The sequence below is a fragment of the Gigantopelta aegis genome, chromosome 9, assembly GCF_016097555.1.
Source record: "Gigantopelta aegis isolate Gae_Host chromosome 9, Gae_host_genome, whole genome shotgun sequence".
In the NCBI taxonomy this organism is placed as follows: domain Eukaryota; kingdom Metazoa; phylum Mollusca; class Gastropoda; order Neomphalida; family Peltospiridae; genus Gigantopelta; species Gigantopelta aegis.
Window position 1 is genome coordinate 60,108,042 of NC_054707.1, and position 17,172 is coordinate 60,125,213.

A 17,172-nucleotide genomic window follows, 5' to 3' on the forward strand; every position below is an offset into this window, starting at 1 on the left:
TACGGGAGGGATATATCTACACTAATCAATATATCGAGTTCACAAGATAAACAAGAATTACAACAAAAACTCTGCGATCAATTCAAACAACAGCTATTTTTGGATATTATAAATCTCTCTTCCGAGGGCCAATTTGGTACATTATTCAAACAGAAATTTTAATTCGAAACCTATTTGACAATATTTTCATATCCAAATAGATATTGGATAACTAAATTACATAAGGCATATTTAAGATTGCCACTGGAAATAGGTAGAAACCATGCTATGTAAAGTTTATAAAAGTGATATTATTAATTCAATTGTAAAAATATAAATATTAAAAACATTAGAAAAAAACAAAACAATTATAGAACTAATTTGCGTTTTTAAAATGAAAGGTATGCTCTCTTTGTATGTATGTATGTATGTATGTATGTATGTATGTATGTATGCATGCATGCATGTATGTATGTATGTAATATTGTTCTCTGGTATATGGTAATATTGTGTCTGAATGTTGTAAAATAAACCTTCCGAATCCGTTCAGTCGGCAGTTCAAACCTCGTTTCGAAATCGTTTCAAGTTGAGCACTGTTGGAATGCCAACAACAACAAACACCAACATGTGAACTGATCTGGTGGTTTCCTGTACGAGGTCTCGCCTCATAGTTACTTTCGGTCATACTGTTTTAGTGTTTTTCATAATTTTATATTGATAATTAAATAATACTATAATCCGTCCCGCAGGGAACGTCTTTTTTCATGCTATGGAATTGACTGCAAGTTATTTATTTATGTACCGATTGCTTTCTAACTTATATTTCCAAAACACTTGTACTTTTCTTCTTTTGAAACCAAACTGAAATTATTTAAAAAAATTGTTTATATGAACAAAAAAAGAAACTTCCGATTTGTACATATAGTATTTGTTGTGTTAAAGAATTCATTGTGTAATGAAATTATATAGGTAGTATTAGCCTTGAGCTGTATTATCAGGATTCATGAATTTTATCAATTATTTTTGCACTGTTAATCGTCGACAACGTGAAATTTAATTTGCACGTGCATGCATGGTTCGACATGTCCCGTGTAGTATTCGGTCAATTTGTTTTACTTGTCTTACTGACATTGTTGTCAAGTGAACGAAAACGCTTCAAAATTTGTGAAAAAAATTACGTTTTTTACATTGTAGCATTTTTAGTATGCCAAGAATACCCAATAATTTACGCGAACGGGCGATTGGCATGCTTGATGCTGGCATGTCGACAGAAGATGTTGCAAGGCATGTTGGGAGTTCTAGTCGAGCAATACGAAATCTTCGCGTAAGATTTCGAACGACAGGAAGCACCAACGACTTGCCACGTCGTGGACGTCCGCGTGTTACAACGCGTGGTCAAGACCGCTATATCATGAACACGCATTTGCGCAATCGATTCCAAACTGCTACTGCTGCTAACACACCTGGGCTTCATAATAACCGAATCGGTGGGCAAACTGTTCGTATTCGTCTGCGGGAGAACGGTTTACATGCACGACGTCCTACGTCGGATGCGTTTTAACGCAACGTCATCGTCTAAATCGTCTTAATTGGGCACGTGTACACACTCGTTGGATACGGCGACGCTGGAATACCGTTCTTTTTTCGGATAAATCCAGATTTTCTTTACAACGTGGTGATGGCAGGGTGCGCGTCTACCGTAGGAGAAATGAACGCTATGCTGACTGTTGTGTTCTTGAACGAGATCGTTTCGGGGGTGGGGGTTGTGTCATGGTCTGGGCAGCCATTGCCCATGGTTATCGTTCACCACTAGTCGTCATTGATGGCAATTTAAATGCTCAACGTTACCGCGATGACATTCTCGCTTATCACGTCATTCCTCTGTTCCATAACAACGCCAACATCTCGATTTTTCAGCATGATAATGCCACCTCTCATACAGCTAGAGACACTGTAAATTTTCTTAGGACAAATAACATTGATTTTATTGATGACTGGCCCGCTAAAAGTCCTGATCTCAACCCCATCGAGCATGTCTGGAATAGTCCCAACCCACCCGCTAACGTCAACGAACTTCGTCAAGCGCTAATTCAGGAATGGCACAATATTCCACAGGCAGAAATCAACACTTTCGTCAATTCTTTGCGCCTGCGATGCACTGCAGTGGTCAATTCAAGAGGTGGTCATACCCGTTATTAAGTGTTTTTGTTTTTTTTAACCCCTACCACACTTGGTCAAAATTTCTCCCAGTTTCTGTTAACCTATGGCCATGATTTTTGCACCAAACGATGCATCATGGAACACTCTTTAAACGCATATTTAACAATTATTCCCCCGGTTTGTTTTCATTAAGTTATGTTCAAGCAAAGTTCGCGGAAGTTTCTTATTTTGTTCAGTATATATATAGAATAATGGGACCGAACACTAGTTTTTATAACCTACAACCCAGTTTGCTTGCAACCCAGTTTGCCCCTGCGCGTGCTGTAACCTCACCGTGATGCAGGGGTATAACATCTTTGAGAATGGCCAATACAGCACAAATCCCCTTGTTTTCTTCGGGATACAATTAAAGTTTTGAGTAAAAGTCAGTATCTATCTGTGATATTTGTATTTTTGCACAGTTCTTTACACTGTGTTTTTATTTAAATCTTGAATTTTTATATTGATGTTGATCATCACTTTATTTGTTTGCATTACCATAGTTTGACACCCAATAGCCGATGTATTTTTGTGCTGGGGTGTCATTAAACATTCATTTATTCATTTGCATCCCAATTTGAATCCCAATTTGCCTACATTATAAGGTGACATCCCCAATTAAACGTGGAACACTCCATGTGTGGAACACTCCATGTATGGTTCCTATGTATAAGAAATAACTTGACAAAATAATATGACTAAGGCATATTTTATTATAAAAACGATTACAATGACCTCACAAATATTAAGCAAATATTTCGTACAAAATATTCGCAGTTCAGTCATATTTTTAACAAGTGGCTAACAGCGTCTACAAACTAAAGAAGTTGCGAGTCCTGCAAACTGGTCAACAATAGGAACTCTTGACGGGTGGACACTATTACTGTTATAAGCTGTACATCTGGTGAACGGTTTGCTTTTGTTTAACGACACCACTAGAGCACATTGATTTATTAATCATCGGCTATTGGATGTCAACAATTCTGATATCTAGTCTTAGAGAGGAAACCTGCTACATGTTTCCATTAGTAGCAAGGGATCTTTTATATGCACTATCGCACAGACATGATAGCTAACACCACGGCCCTTGGTAGACAAGTCGTGGTACACTGGAACAAAAAATAGCCCAATAGGCCCACCGACGGGGATCGATCCTAGACCGACCGCGCATCAGGGTAGCTGGTGAATGGAGCAGAAGTAGTCGATAAAACCCGCCCGCCACATTTGTTACTAGCAGGAGGGAACAGACGCGATATTGAGAGTTACAAAGTTAAATTTTGTTTTGTTCAACGACACCACTAGAGCACATGGAGTAATCACTAGCTTTTGGATGTCAAACATTTGGTAACTCGGACAGACTTAGAGAGGAAACCCGCTACATTTTTCCGTCAGTAGCAAGGGATCTTTTATATGCACCTTCCCACAGACAGGTGGTGCACTGCTTGGAACGAGAAAAAATCTAATCAGAAGAACGGTATTGAGATATATTATGTTCGGATTAATATAAATGAAATATTACAATCCCAATATATTAATTAATTATAAAATATGATAATCCCAATATATTCATTATGAATTGTGACAATCCCAATATGTTAATTAATTATAAAATATGATAATCCTAATACATTAATTATGAAATATAACAATCCCAGTATGGTAATTAATTATGAAATATGATAATACTAATATATTAATTATGAAATATGACAATCCAAGTGTTAATTAAGTATGAAAAATATTGATGTTTTGCCTTTACCATAGTTTGACACCCTATAGCCGATGTATTTTTCGTGCTGGGGTGTCGTTAAACATTCATTCATTCATTCATAATTGTAGAAAATTGATAATCCCAATATATAAATTAATTATAAACTATGATAATTTTAATATATTAATTATGAAATACGGCAATCCATATATATTAATTAAGTTTGAAATATGACAATCCAAATATATTAATTACTTACGAAATATGATAAACCTAATATATTAATTATGAAATTAGACAATCCCAATATATTAATTAATTTTGAAATATGATAATCCCAATATATTAATTAATTTTGAAATATGACATTCCCAGTATATTAATTATGAAATTAGACAATCCTTGGTGTGAGTCTTACCTTGGTATGCAGGTGCGTCACCGACTTGAGCAGGTGATCAACGCACACCCGCCCGTGTCTCTGACCTAGTTAGAGGGACCCTGCTATTCTGTCTGTGGGATGGTATGTATAAATGATCCCTTGTTACTAATGGGAAAGTGTAGCGGGTTTCCTCTCTAAAACTGTCAAAATTATGTTTGACATCCAATAGCCGATGATTAATAAATCAATGTGCTCACTGCCTAAGGTAAAGGTCATGGGAAAGTAGGTCATGACCCCAAACAGGTCCTTATACTACTGATAATCCCAATCGTCCTGGGAAACGGTATTCCTATAGATGAAACGACCACCAAATGTGATTCATGACAGCAGTCTCATTGTCAAAACATCCCTTTAACTGCCTTTTGCACACATACGATTTTGAGAGCGTAATGGTTTTGCAGTTCAGAACGTAAAGATAGCACACCAAAAGACAAAATGTAAGACAAAACACCATTTAGATCTTGTACACTTCGTTTATTGTGTAAAGGCTAACAGTTCCAAGTATCAAACACTTCAGACTATTGTCGGGACGATGTGGAAGTGATGGGCTAGCTCCTGACTCCTGAAATAACATTTAAAACATTCGTATGAGGCTACACAAATAAACAACAGTATCAAAACAGTTTTTAATTAACGTTTGAACGTCACTACTAGAGTATAAAGATTAATTAATTATAAGTTATTGGATATCAAACATTTGGTAATTCTTGCACGTAGTCGTCAGAGAAAAAAACCTCTACATTTCCCCCACAGATGAGACAGTACATACCACGGCCTTTGATGTAACAGTCGTGGGACACCGGATGGGACGGAAAATATAATAAGAGAATTGGTCTATTGGGGGTTTCCATCGGGCGAACCAAACACCTCGGGTGAACGCTCTACCGACTGAGCGAGATCGCGCTCCTTTGTATCTGCTAAAGGCGGAGTCTCGCAGTCATTTAATTACTAACAGCGGGGTCGCCTGGATTCGTGACTTGAAATATATACCCAGTGTACGTCCTTTACAGCTATCGCTCGTTACCGTAAGCTGTTTTACAACTATTTTAAATAGATATGATTATTATCATTTTATTAAAAAAATTTAAAGGAAAATGGGATCATGACTTTAAAGTGTCATCCTGTTTAAAGTTACAACCTCGCCTCACTATCAGGCCATATACTAATGCAAAATACAAATAGAATTGCAGTTTCAACAAACTCGTGTGTTATCGTCAACTACCGTCATTCATCATGGCTATTTGGGGTCTTACATAATTATGGTTCGTTTGACAACGTTGGGTAACAAAAGATTAAAAGATTTTGTTTTGTTTAACGACACCTCTAGAGCACATTGATTTATTAATTATCAGCTGTTGGATGTCAAACATTTGTCAATTTTTACATATAGTATTAGACAGGAAACCCGCTACATTTTTCCATTAGTAGCGAGTTATCGTTTTTATGAGCCATCCAACAGACAGGAGCAACAAAAGATTGACACAAGAAATCTGCGGCCGCAAAACAGGCTTCTTTTTCTTCTTTTTTTACCGAAAAGCAGCAAGGGATTTTTTATTTGCACATTTCCCTTGGACAGGACCATGGCCTTTGGTCGAAAACATCAGTAGCGGATCCAGGGGGTCCAGGGGTCCGGACCACCCCTTTTGAAAACCGTACTTACCCTTTACAAGCGACTTTCAATGCAGACTTCAGACCTTCGTATTTACTCTTTATAAGGGACTTTGCATGCAGACTTCAGATCTTCATACTTACCCTTTACAAGCGACTTTGCATGCAGACTTGAGGAGTTCATACTTACCCTTTACAAGCGACTTTGCATACAGACTTGAGAAGTTCATACTTACCCTTTACAAGCGACTTTGCATGCAGACTTCAGATCTTCATACTTACCCTTTACAAGCGACTTTGCATACAGACTTGAGGAGTTCATACTTACCCTTTACAAGCGACTTTGCATGCAGACTTGATAAGTTCATACTTACCCTTTACAAGCGACTTTGCATGCAGACTTGAGGAGTTCATACTTACCCTTTACAAGCGACTTTGCATGCAGACTTGAGGAGTTCATACTTACCCTTTACAAGCGACTTTGCATACAGACTTGAGGAGTTCATACTTACCCTTTACAAGCGACTTTGCATGCAGACTTGAGGAGTTCATACTTACCCTTTACAAGCGACTTTGCATGCAGACTTGAGAAGTTCATACTTACTCTTTACAAGCGACTTTGCATGCAGACTTGAGGAGGTCATACTTACCCTTTACAAGCGACTTTGCATGCAGACTTGAGAAGTTCATACTTACCCTTTACAAGCGACTTTGCATGCAGACTTCAGATCTTCATACTTACCCTTTACAAGCGACTTTGCATGCAGACTTGAGGAGTTCATACTTACCCTTTACAAGCGACTTTGCATACAGACTTGAGGAGTTCATACTTACCCTTTACAAGCGACTTTGCATACAGACTTGAGGAGTTCATACTTACCCTTTACAGGCGACTTTGCATGCAGACTTGAGGAGTTCATACTTACCCTTTACAAGCGACTTTGCATACAGACTTGAGAAGTTCATACTTACCCTTTACAAGCGACTTTGCATACAGACTTGAGAAGTTCGCTGTGGAACAAGCTAGGGCAGGCGCCCTCGCACTGAGCCTCCGACTCATCAGTTCCTAGCCGGTCCACGATCGTCTGCACGACAGATTTCACCTCATTGACGTGCACGAACTTCCCCAAAGCACCGAGGACTGAGAAACAGAAAGCATATGTAAAGTCTGCCCCAAGTTGAGCCAACTAATGTTTCGATAACGTTCGCAAACGATTTGATTGGTCGATGTTGCCAATTTGTTTCCCGTGAAGCACATAAACCAGTCTAGCGGACGTTTTTCTGCTCGGTCTGGCTGAATTCGCCCTTGGATGCCATAAAATATGTAACATGCCGCAGATTGTGCGATCTAGATGTCTATATAATGTTTCTATGTATTTCCACTTTTTCGATATGACACTCTTTGGCGATTGGCGACGTTTAATACTTTTTTTTTTATAAAAAAACAGATTTAAATGTAGGCTTCAAAGTTTTAATTTACAAAACAGCAGCAGCAGAAATAACAACAACAACAACGTCACCTGAAGCAAACTTTCGTTTCTGAGGTGCGCGAGTTTAAATCTGAGAGGTGTACAATACCGCACCAAAAACCACGAAGATACCGCGCATCTATGTCATGTATATGATTGTATTCGAAATCCGCTATTTAATTTACGGTACAGACATTTGTCAGAACCAAACCAGACAACTTAGGTGTTCGGGGTTCTTAAACGTTAATGTAGATATGTACTTGAAAATAAACAAAGTAAAACTTACGATCGTTAATTTAGATATGGACTTGAAAATAAACAATTCAAACTTACGATCGTTCCAACATAATTTAGATATCAACTTGAAAATAAACAAATTCAAACTTACTATCGTTCAAACGTTAATTTAGATATCAACTTGAAAATAAACAAATTCAAACTTACGATCCTTTAAACGTTAATTTAGATATGGACTTGAAAATAAAACAAAGACAAACTTACAATCGTTTAAACGTTAATTTAGATATAATCTTCAAAATAAAATAAAGTCAAACTTACGATCCTTTAAACGTTAATTTAGATATGGACTTGAAAGTAAAACAAAGACAAACTTACGATCGTTTAAACGTTAATTTAGATATGGACTTAAAAATAAAACAAAGTCAAACTTACGATCGTTTAAATGTTAATTTATATATGAACTTGAAAATAAACAAAGTCAAGCTTACGATCGTTTAAACGTTAATTTAGATATAGACTTGAAAATAAAACAGTCAAACTTACGATCGTTTAAACGTTAATTTAGATATGGACTTAAAAATAAAATAAAATCAAACGTACGATCGTTTAAATGTTAATTTAGATATGAACTTGAAAATAAACAAAGTCAAGCTTACGATCGTTTAAACGTTAATTTAGATATAGACTTGAAAATAAAACAGTCAAACTTACGATCGTTTAAACGTTAATTTAGATATGGACTTAAAAATAAAATAAAGTCAAACGTACGATCGTTTAAATGTTAATTTAGATATGGACTTGAAAGTCAAACAAAGTCAAGCTTACGATCGTTTAAACGTTAATTTAGGTATAGACTTGAAAATAAAACAGTCAAAGTTACGATCGTTTAAACGTTAATTTAGATATGGACTTGAAAATAAAATAAAGTCAAACGTACGATCGTTTACATGTTAATTTAGATATGGACTTGAAAATAAAATAAAGTCAAAGGTATGATCGTTTAAACGTTAATTTAGATATGAACTTGAAAGTCAAACAAAGTCAAACTTACGATCGTTGAGATTGCGCTTCTCGGGCACGCCAAAGGCCAGTGGGATGAGGACAACCAAAAGGAAAACTAGCTTCATCTTTGTTTGATTCTACAAATAAAGTCACTCTGCAATCTCCATTTGAGGAATATGTTCAAACACAACTATAGACGAATCAAGTAGACCCACTGCCTATAGGAATATGATTCAATGGATATGGGGCTGGGTAATAGACAAATCATGCTCCATCCCAGCTTCTTCTTTGTTTGATTCTACAAATAAGATCACTCTGCAGTCTCCATTTGAGGAATATGTCAGGTCAGGTTATAGGATTGAACGTGCACATTTAGAACAAGCTGTTGTAGCACACGCCTGTCACGCCTGTCACGCCGGGCGCAGGTGTCGACATTCGCCAGCTCCTCCGTCCAGGACAAGAAAAGTTTTGGGGTAGGTGGGAGAGGGGGTCGCCCACGCTGGCTAGTACAAGGGAGCACAAGCAGCCCTACCTGGTCGGTAGCGGGCGAGGGTTTGTTTGGTGCTATTGAATTTGCCAATGTCCCATAGGATTAAAGCGAAACAGAAAATGTTGCGTAAGTTTTTTAAAGGTAATTTTGACGCATAATTTAGAAAGGTTCAACAAAATTTTAAATGGAGCTAATTGGTTGATTTTACTTAGTTGATCGAAAGGTAGCTCCTTGCTGGAATCTTTTGGGGCCGAGTAGAGTGACACGGTATTCTTTTGGAGGAATATGTACAATAAAATATGCTTCATCCCAGTACAAAATGCTATCTACGCCGGTGGCTGGGTCTATGATTAGTATACCGAAAGGCCATGACGTGATGTCTTGTTTGTAAGAATATGCACACAAAAATCCTTTGCGACTATTTAGTAGGTTAAAGTTTGTTTTAACACCACTAGTATTTATAACACACCCCCCTCCCCAATTACCAGCAGGGATCTTTTATATGCATTTTATCCATAGGCAGGCCATCACGGTCTTTGCTATACCAATCGTGGGACATTGGTAGGAACGGTAAAACCCCAGTCACAGTATTAGTCAGCTGAGGGGTTCGATCCCACAACCCAAGCATTCCTGGTGAGCTCTCTACCGACTCGGCTAGATCCGATCCCCTATTTGGTAAGAGTAAGCTGCGTGACTGCAGCGAGTTGCCTCTCTCATCTAGACCTGTGACAATATGTGTGGCTGCAGCGAGTTGCCTGTCTCATCTAGACCTGTGACAATATGTGTGGCTGCAGCGAGTTGCCTCTCTCGTCTAGACCTGTGACAATATGTGTGGCTGCAGCGAGTTGCCTGTCTCATCTAGACCTGTGACAATATGTGTTTCTGCAGCGAGTTGCCTGTCTCATCTAGACCTGTGACAATATGTGTTTCTGCAGCGAGTTGCCTCTCTCGTCTAGACCTGTGACAATATGTGTTTCTGCAGCGAGTTGCCTGTCTCATCTAGACCTGTGACAATATGTGTGGCTGCAGCGAGTTGCCTCTCTCATCTAGACCTGTGACAATATGTGTGGCTGCAGCGAGTTGCCTCTCTCATCTAGACCTGTGACAATATGTGTGGCTGCAGCGAGTTGCCTCTCTCATCTAGACCTGTGACAATATGTGTTTCTGCAGCGAGTTGCCTCTCTCGTCTAGACCTGTGACAATATGTGTTTCTGCAGCGAGTTGCCTCTCTCATCTAGACCTGTGACAATATGTGTGGCTGCAGCGAGTTGTCTCTCTCATCTAGACCTGTGACAATATGTGTGGCTGCAGCGAGTTGTCTCTCTCATCTAGACCTGTGACAATATGTGTGGCTGCAGCGAGTTGCCTCTCTCGTCTAGACCTGTGACAATATGTGTGGCTGCAGCGAGTTGTCTCTCTCATCTAGACCTGTGACAATATGTGTGGCTGCAGCGAGTTGCCTCTCTCATCTAGACCTGTGACAATATATTTGGCGCAGACTAGTTTTAAAATGTGATGCAAGCGATTGTTTTCCCCATACATATTTACCCAAACGACCTTTTTTATACCAGTCATTAAGCCCTGTTAAGAAAAGAGAAAAACTATGTATAGAAGAAATTGAAAATACATACCTATTCCTGCAGACAATGAGAGAGCAGAAGTCCAAGTACGCGTGGTATTATATATAAGAATTCGCAGCATTGGCACATATCAGTTAGATAATACAAGCCAATCCCAAAATACAAACTGTGGTTCCCATGATTCATGTCTCTAAATGTCGCCGAGTCCTTTCGGTTTTTTCACTACTGCCATAAATGCACTTACACGCATGCACGTTGTCACACACACAGACACACGTAATAAATGGAGATGCTTGGGGTAGTCACTGTTTACGCCATGTGGCACTACATTATAATTTTAATATTCTCCAGGCAATTTTATGCAACGATTGTTTGGAAGTTATGCCGAACGGGTCATTAAAACCATCAAAATGCGTCTCTATCGCTACATGTTAAAAAACTTTACTTACAAGTACATGGATGTCCTAGAGAAAGTTGTCTATAGCTATAACCACACCAAGCATCGAATGTTAGGTCAAACACCAATCAGTGTCAACCAAACGAACGAAGAAGAGGTCCGTCTGTCTCAGTACCTGATCAAACCTAAAAAGGGAATCCACAAAAAGAAGTTTACATTTAACATAGGTGATAAAGAACGAGTCAGTCATCTTCGGGGCACCTTTGATCGGGAATACCAAGAGAAATGGTCTGGCGAAATATTTACCATTGAGAAAAGGTACTGGTCTCAAGGTAAAGAATTGCACAAATTACTGGACTGGGGTGGTGATGCCATCGAAGGGACATTCTATGCAGCTGAACTTCAAAAGGTGACTGAGAATCCTGATCAATTGTACCGTATCCAGGACATTGTGAAAAGGAGAACTCGTAACAAACAGAAAGAAGTGTTGGTCAAATGGCTTCACTGGCCTAAGAAGTACAATTCGTGGATTCAAGAAGCAGACGTTGGTCGATATCAGACAATATAAAAGACCTCAGCACATGTTTGACTTTTCATTATCATGGAAGAAATTGTAGAGACACAACCTCTGTCAAGAAGTCATTCGGGTGATACCTGGACATTTTTTGGTAAACGTGTGGCCAAATCGGAAACAGTTTTTTCTCTCAAATCATCATCATATACGTGGTGGTGATTACGTGTATCATCAACTTATCTTTCGATCGAGGTAATTCTAACTTGTGCACAGCACTACTCCGCAGTAGCTTGGGTTATTTGCTGCCAAATCACAAGATCAAAACAAATAAGCACCATGGATAAGTACATTACCATTCGAAGTACAGACAGCACGTCTTACTTTCCCGACAACACACACTGGTCTTTTAGAGTCAATCTATATGACAGACTACATCTCGGAAAAAAGTGGGTGGTAGCAGCCACCGAAATCACCATTCAGAACTGGGAAGTTTCGAGAAAATAACACAGCCATGACATTTACGTATATAATCACTTGTTCTTTGTTTAAACAAACATTAGAATGGGTTGGAAGAATCTGTAATTTTGTCTATCTTGTCCCGAAAACCACACTGCAGTTATTAAAGCGAATTAGGTATGCAATGAAATGATATTCAATATGGAAGTAGAATGCAGCTAATGATTCATTGTATTGTGCTCAAAAATAATTGTTACCTTTTTTTTTTCAAATATAAATTTTATTATTTGTTTAAAAAGTGCTCCCTAAACAAGTGTGTTGTTTCATCAACTGTCTACAGGACGCAACTGTTCTCGACTTATTCGATGTCTGTCATGGTTACACAAACAATATATTTGAATACTTGTATAATTGAACTCATTTTATTGTACAAAAAGTAGTTTCATATATTAAAACTAATGGTGACAAACCATATTGTCTAAAAGTATACCAATCGTTTATTATTTCTAATTATTTGTTTTCTATACTTAAAATTACACAAATGTATATGAACATTTCAAGTTTAGCACACCAAATAGGAAAAATATGTAGCGTAATGTAAACTATATCGTTTTAATAGTAGCTGTCTGTATCACAGTGTAAAACACCTCAGACAGTTTAATGAAACACAAATTAGCAAATTAATTCATTAACAAAGAGGATGTTTTGAAAAATATATATAGGTGAACATACATGTACGTGTTTGTTTATACAGAAAGAAATCTGGTATTTGGTAGAGATATCATAAATTACTAATTATTTGAGTTAATTATTTGATCCTTATTTCTAAACACAACTTATTTTCAGACAGCGTGGTTAAAGATACGTGTGGCAGTGTCTCAATTACTCATACTCCACTGAAGCTGGATCTGTACAACTTCGAGGAACCCCAGTATGAAGGCAGCAAGTTCGTACTGACGAGTCCGCGGTCACTTGAAGCATGTTCACGGCTGGGGACAAAGGTACGTTATTTGTAAACAAGTTGAACAATTTTGACAAGCTTAACAAAATAAGCTGGTAGCTGGTTCATTTCATCAGCCGTTATGATATCTAATTCATCTACTTCTGACCGGCCTCGGTGGCGTCGTGGTTAGGCCATCGGTCTACAGGCTGGTAGGTACTGGGTTCGGATCCCAGTCGAGGCATGGGATTTTTTAATCCAAATACCGACTCCAAACCCTGAGTGAGTGCTCCGCAAGGCTCAATGGTTCAACTGGTTCAACAAAGGCCTGTAGGCCGATAGCCTGCCACGACGTGCCCGTGGGAAGCGCAAATAAAAGATCCCTTGCTGCTAATCGGAAAGAGTAGCTCATGTAGTGGCGACAGCGGGTTTCCTCTCAAAATCTGTGTGGTCCTTAACCATATGTCTGACGCCATATAACCGTAAATAAAATGTGTTGAGTGCGTCGTTAAATAAAACATTTCTTTCTTTCATCTACTTCTGTTTTTAAATCTGTTAATATTTTAGTTTTTACAATACAGTTGTCTACAAAGTACAGTAATTACATTCCATTTTAGGAAAGTGCTCAGCGTTGGCACCTAGTACTTCGATCAAGCAGCATACCTGCTTTGGTGGAAATAGTAGTGAAATCAGGAGAGCACTTGCCTCAAGTCTTTTGAGTTGTAGGATCAACACCCCCTCCCTCCCCAATCCCCGATAGAACCATTTATTTTTCCATAATTGGTATATAAGTCTGTGGTATGTGCTGCTCTGTCTGTGCATGTAAGATTCCTTTATGCTATGTGTAAAGGAAACAATTGACTGGAGACTACATGTATGTCATAATTTTCAAATTTGTGACAGCGATTAGTTGATAAAGTAATTAATTAATACGTTCTGGTGGTGTCTTTAACTCTTATCCACCCAGCTTTCCAACGTGAAATATGTAATTTTGAACCTACATTATTCAACCTCAAATGGTAAAATAACAACTAATTTAACACTATTTTGATGTGTGTCATAGTTTAGAGGACATATTAGTGAGTCTCATTACCAAAATAGAATTAACAGAATAACTTATTAATATTTAAAAAATTTATTTGTTTAAAAACCCTACGTTTATGACAGTTTATTTTCACTTTCAACTGATGATAAATAATCCATCCATCATCTACTTCAAAGTCTGTGTTATCAGTTATTTTCTGGGAATACATCCTTTACAAATCTTCAGTTTTCATTAAATAATAATGTACAACATGTTTTAAAAGAAATAATTATACAAATAGCAAGAAATCGAACACATATGCGCGTTATGTCATTAATAACGTTTACACAAATTTAGACCATTTTTGTTTTCTTTTCGATATTGCGATAACAACTTAAATACGAATACCAGTCAACAAAATACACTCAACGTGTTCGATTGTCATTCTACTATATGCTAGCGTTCAAATAACTCCTGCGAATGTTGACAGCTGTGTTTACAAAGACCGGTCGCGTCTTGACTGCAGTCGAGATTGGGAGGAAAAGAGTTAAATGAAACAAATGAACTTTTTCTATTGTGAAACATTTCATCTTATATTAGTCTGATAAATTTACTTTTTTTTTCTCTCTCTTTTGTTTTCTTTCTTACACTGTTAACTATTTTAGCACTGTTCTCTTTCAGCCTATACCGGCCTCAGTGGCGTCGTGGTTAGGCCATCGGTTTACAGGCTGGTAGGTACTGGGTTCGGATCCCAGTCGAGGCATGGGCTTTTTAATCCGGATACCGACTCCAAACCCTGAGTGAGTGCTCCGCAAGGCTCAATGGGTAGGTGTAAACCACTTGCACCGACCAGTGATTCATAACTGGTTCAACAAAGTCCATGGTTTGTGCTATCCTGCCTGTGGGAAGCGCAAATAAAAGATCCCTTGCTGCTACTCGGAAAGAGTAGCCCATGTAGTGGCGACAGCGGGTTTCCTCTCAAACTCTGTGTGGTCCTTAACCATATGTCTGACGCCATATGACCGTAAATAAAATGTATTGAGTGCGTCGTTAAATAAAACATTTCTTTCTTTCTTTCAGCCTGTGGATCTCTTTTACAAACCTCTGGCAGAGTTTCAGGAGGAACTGCTACCTCAAGATATTCCTCTGAGAACCATCTATAACATTTACGATGAGCAAGAGCAAACCAGACTGAGTCAGTTCAATTTAGTTTGATAATTTTACATTGATGGACTCGTTACTTTACCTTATTGGAAACACAAATCATTCATTTCCTTTTGTTTTTTACAATAAGTAAAAGTTCATTTTAAAAATATGTTTATATACCTTTTGCCATTTCAATGTGGTTCTGTGTAGAATCAACAGAGTAAGAATATAATAAATTTGATTGTGAATACCAGTATATGTATTGGATTGCAGTGATTAATTTTTATACAAGAAATAAACATAACGAGTCAGTGAGGAAAATTGGGTGTTTCACAGTTTGAGATGGACCAGGATGGCATAAAACCCAGTTTAACATTTCAGTCAGTCTGTTTTTATGTTAGACTATTCAAAGTTAATAATGTATTACCACTTTGTTCCATTGCAATGTCTTTTAGTGATCTTCCCTTGGACAAAGAAGTTGCTTTATAACATTTTAATTGCCAAATTTTTGTCTGCTCATTTGAATTTCATTTTTGTGTTGTGGTAAAATGCTGTTGTCAGTTATCAGCAGTGCTTTCGTGTTGAATTAAATATCACTGTTAAAAACAGTATTTGCCTTTTAGGAAATTTGCAGCTGTGCAGGGAAGAAAAAAACAATCTCATTGATAAGGAACTCTCTAAACAAGATGGCCACAGTAATAAACCTAGTGTTTTGATCAGTAAGGTTTTGTTAGGTAAAGATAATAATATCTTTTAAAAAATTTCATACTTTGTTCATGAAATCCAAAACTTAAATATTGTTATGTATCTTAGTCAGTAAATACAAACAACAAAATACATTCCATTTGATATTAATGGGAATTATTACACTTTGCGAATCTTCAGCTGATGAAGAGACAGCTGTTTTTTAGGGGTTGACGTACTAAGAACAATATGTTATACGCTTATGATTAAGTGTGTTTGTAGGTGCAATGATGTCTGGCTTTTCCGCTTGGTTAATGCATGGTTTGTTCTTTCTTAATTTTGATGTGGGTTAGGAGTAGGCTGCAGTAGAATGATTTTAACATTATTTTCAAGACCGTATCTCTGCACAATGCGGAGTTGATGGGCATTTAGCAAAATAGGTGGGGGGGGGGGGGGGGGGGACGTAGCTCAGTGGTACAGCGCTCGCTTGATGCGCGGTCAGTCTTAGGTCGATCCCCGTTGGTGGGCCCATTGGGCTATTTCTCATTCAGCCAGTGCACCACGACTGGTATATCAAAGGCCGTTGTATGTGTTATCCTGTCTGGGATGGTGCATATAAAAGATCCATTGCTGCTAATCGAAAGGAGTAGCCCATGATGTGGCGACAGCGGGTTTCCTCTCTCAACATCTGTGTGGTCCTTAACCATATGTTCGAAGCCAAATGACCGTAAATAAAATGTGTTGAGTGCATCGTTATATAAAACATTTCCTTCCTTAGCAAAATAGTGGTTGATTCCACGAATCTCCAACTAGTGCCTCGTCTATAGGTGGATAGCCACTCCCGATGAGATTCTTTACTGGACAAAACATAACCTCTTGCACCGCCACAAAGAGGACTGCCGGTCCAGACTAGTTTACTAAACAAACCTAGACCAGGGGAGTAATCTATGACTGATCCAACAATGAATAAACAATCTGCTAACACAGAGTACGAGTATCAATGTGAAGGAAGCGGGGTTCTTTTTATCCCGTTATCCTGAACACGTGTCACAATGAAATAACAGCCGCCGAGGAAAACAGTTTGTTTTGTTTAACGACACCAATAGAGCACATTGATATATTAATCATCGGCTATTGGATGTCAAACATTTGGTAATTTTGACATATAGTCTTAGAGAGGAAACCCGCTATATTTTTCCATTAGTAGCAAGGAATCTTTTATATGCTTCCCACAGACAAGGTAGCATATACCACGGCCTTTGATATACCAGTCGTAGTACACTTGCTGGAACGA

The 17,172-nt window shown here is 38.1% G+C and overlaps 2 protein-coding genes across 2 annotated transcripts; both read left to right on the forward strand.

The window, feature by feature from the left end:
* The first annotated feature begins 11,127 nt into the window (after positions 1–11,127).
* LOC121381666 lies at positions 11,128–11,682 on the forward strand. The gene has a single exon (XM_041511010.1). It carries the CDS (start codon positions 11,128–11,130, stop codon positions 11,680–11,682), a length of 555 nt encoding a protein of 184 aa, XP_041366944.1.
* A 33-nt stretch (positions 11,683–11,715) lies between these two features.
* On the forward strand, positions 11,716–15,263 carry LOC121381667 (coiled-coil domain-containing protein 177-like). The gene is made up of 3 exons (XM_041511011.1): positions 11,716–11,782; positions 12,931–13,085; positions 15,129–15,263. The coding sequence occupies exons 1-3, from the start codon at positions 11,716–11,718 to the stop codon at positions 15,261–15,263; spliced, it is 357 nt and encodes a 118-aa protein (XP_041366945.1).
* The last annotated feature ends 1,909 nt before the right edge of the window (positions 15,264–17,172 follow it).

Coding starts and splice junctions, on each gene's coding strand:
- LOC121381666 (XM_041511010.1), top strand. CDS start 11,128: ATGCGTCTCTATCGCTACATGTTAAAAAACTTTACTTACAAGTACATG.
- LOC121381667 (XM_041511011.1), top strand. CDS start 11,716: ATGGAAGAAATTGTAGAGACACAACCTCTGTCAAGAAGTCATTCGGGT. Junction 11,783..12,930: donor TGATACCTGGACATTTTTTG/GTAAACGTGTGG, acceptor ACTTATTTTCAG/ACAGCGTGGTTAAAGATACG. Junction 13,086..15,128: donor GTTCACGGCTGGGGACAAAG/GTACGTTATTTG, acceptor TCTTTCTTTCAG/CCTGTGGATCTCTTTTACAA.